The following is a 2,740-nucleotide window of genomic DNA, read 5'->3' as shown; positions in this document are numbered from 1 at the left end:
GAATTAGACGCATTTGTTTGAAAGTGTGGTTGAGTTTGTTTTTTAAAGTGTTTTACATGTTGAAATGCATTAAAATGATATTTTTTTTTTTAAAAAAAAAAATTATTTTAAAGATCATCGTATCAAAACGATCCAAAATATATAAAAAAAAAATTAATTTTTTTAAAAACACGAGTTGATCCGCATTTTCAAATGCTTTCATGTTTGGTTTTTTTTAGTACAATCCCTCATAGCATAAACTATTCATCACTGAAAACAAAAAATTTACATGCTTTTTATTGTTTTTTTTTATAAGTGCCATAAAAAAAATTCAACCACACCTCATCGCACAATATCCCAAATACACTCGTAGTCCTCACAATAAAGCAACACCTAGTTCTTAAATTAGTTTTTTTTTTAATTAAGAAAAATCATCTATGTAGATTTAATTTTGATAAAATAAATGAACTCTAAGTGGGTTTCTTTTGTTTAATTTTTTAAAAAGAAAATATTAATTGAAACTAAAGTATTATTTCCATTCCATTTCCAATCTTAGAGAACCAAATGTAATTTCACTTTAGCTGATCTAAAACAGAGAAAAAGAAAAGGAAAGAAAAAAAGAATAGCAGTTCTGAAGAAAATAAAATGTAAAGGAGAGACTCGAGAGGGGTTAGTTGTAATTCTAAGAATAAAAGGGGCATTAGTATAATTAAAGTAAACTTGGATACCACGTCCTCCTTCCTCCAGGTCCAGCTGAGAAAGAAGGGTCCTTTGAAACAAGAAAGACAATCCATAGAGGAAAGAGAAAATTCAAAATGTTACAGTTCCCAGCTTTCATGACACAGTACCCAGTTTCAACAAGGACAATTCCAACATCGTATTTGCTACCTTCACAGTGGCCTCAGCCTCAAAGCGAAGAGCTTCTCCTCGCCATGGAAGAATCCGATTTCGAAGACAAGGTTTGGTCTCTTACGCTGTCTCTTTCTTTCAATTTCTGTTTTTCAACAAAAAGAAAAGCATCCCATTTATCATCTTCCATTGTATTCTCTCGTCGAAGCATCAAAATCAAAACTTTCAATTGTTTCTTTGGTCGGATTTGTTAGGATTAATATATTTAATAATTTGTGCAATAACATAGTTTTCTGTGCTTTTCTATCTCTTGTTGTTGTGGGTCTTTTAGTTTGATCAATGTATTAGACCATGCAGCTCCTTGAAATGGAGAAATTTACAATTTAGTGATCCATTACGAGGTTTTTAGTTTATTCTTTGAGGACCCTTTGTTTTATAAGAGGTCAGTTTTAAAGAATCAACTGGTAGATATTCGATTTAGCTTGAGTTGTGACTCGATATGTGCGAGACTGTTGTTGAAGCACTGAGATTTCAAAATTCTGATTGTTGCCAGGTGATTTGCTTATGAAAGTACATGTCTACATCTTGCAATATTGTAGTCCCATGCCATCATTTTTCTTCTTCTTTGACATTTTCTAGCAGCACACTCACCACAAGGTCTCTTTATCCTATCTACATTTGATTTCATGTGTGATAACCAAAATGGGTAGTGTTGACATGGAATTAGTGGAACGAGAAGGCATGGTATAGTTTGTGCATCCTTTGATATTGCCATTTTAATATTACTCCCATTCTCTGTTTGAAAATCTTGTGTGAATTAGGGTTGGCATTGAAAGAGGATTGCAGTGAAGCCCTCAATGTTGGAGCTTGGGAATTTAAGAAATCGTGAATTGATAGCTGTCTTTGGTGCTTTTTTTTTTCGAGACCTTTAGATAATCAAGCAGATTGTCAAACAGAGAATGGGAGTAATATTTTCATTTTTTAATTGGTCAGTGTTTCGCAAGTTTTTTCTGTCAAAAACACCTGCTTGTTTGGTGCTTTTGATTTCATGAAAAGTTCTTTTACACCAGCTCACATTCTTGGAGGGTGGATTTCAAATGCTCTTTGAATTATAAGTTGGTTTCAAATTTTTATAGTAATAATTGCCTCTCTTGTTTATGTGGGGAACATTTTGGGCATATTTAAGAGGCATGTTATTGCATTTGTGTGTATAAACTCATGGTAGAACGACTACTATCCATTAATGCCACCAATTTTTTCTTCGCTCTCTCCTTGATCTTGCTCAACCATAATTGATATAACTATGTTTTTGCAGTGCAATGAAATTAAAAAGGGTGATAGCAACCTTGCTGTGATTGGAAAAACATCTGTTGATAACGATAAAGAAGAGTATGACAATGATGCAGATGATGATGATGCTGATAATGTTGAGGAATCTGAAGGTGAAGAATTTGAGCAAGAAACTAGCTGATGATGCCCTCTCCCCTTCTATATCAACGAACCCTAGTATTATTTCTTTTTTATTTTGGTTTGGAAAATTCTCAATATCAACTTTGTACGACAACTTGTTGCTAGAGTTTATCAGTTGAAAGTCTACTGTTTTCACACTTTCTCTAATTAAATTTTTTAAAAAAATTGAAAGCCATTGAGAATTTCCCTAGACACAAAGCATTGAAGATGAGAATAGTATTTTTACTTTTTTGCCCTTGAAAAAACCATTAATCTAACATTCTTGGGAAAGCGGTTTTACACAAGGAATCTATCGTGATATAATGGTATTTTCATCTAATTTTTGAATAAATAACTTTGAAAACAAAAGTTATGAGGGACTTCTCATGAAATAAAAATTTCTTTAACTAGCATGTAGGAGTTTTAAGTTTTTTTTTTATCATTTTATTTTAAAAGAACAATA

At 32.2% G+C, this 2,740-nt stretch overlaps 1 protein-coding gene across 1 annotated transcript; it reads left to right on the top strand.

Annotated features, from left to right (window-relative positions):
- Positions 1–701: 701 nt before the first annotated feature.
- LOC118044805 (uncharacterized) lies at positions 702–2,450 on the top strand. The gene is made up of 2 exons (XM_035053289.2): positions 702–938; positions 2,144–2,450. Exons 1-2 carry the CDS (start codon positions 795–797, stop codon positions 2,297–2,299), a joined length of 300 nt encoding a protein of 99 aa, XP_034909180.1. The 5' UTR covers positions 702–794; the 3' UTR covers positions 2,300–2,450.
- Positions 2,451–2,740: the final 290 nt, after the last annotated feature.

This window comes from Populus alba, chromosome 12, assembly GCF_005239225.2.
Source record: "Populus alba chromosome 12, ASM523922v2, whole genome shotgun sequence".
In the NCBI taxonomy this organism is placed as follows: Eukaryota; Viridiplantae; Streptophyta; class Magnoliopsida; order Malpighiales; family Salicaceae; genus Populus; species Populus alba.
The sequence above is the reverse complement of the archived record's forward strand: the minus strand, read 5'-3'. Positions and strand labels throughout refer to the sequence as shown.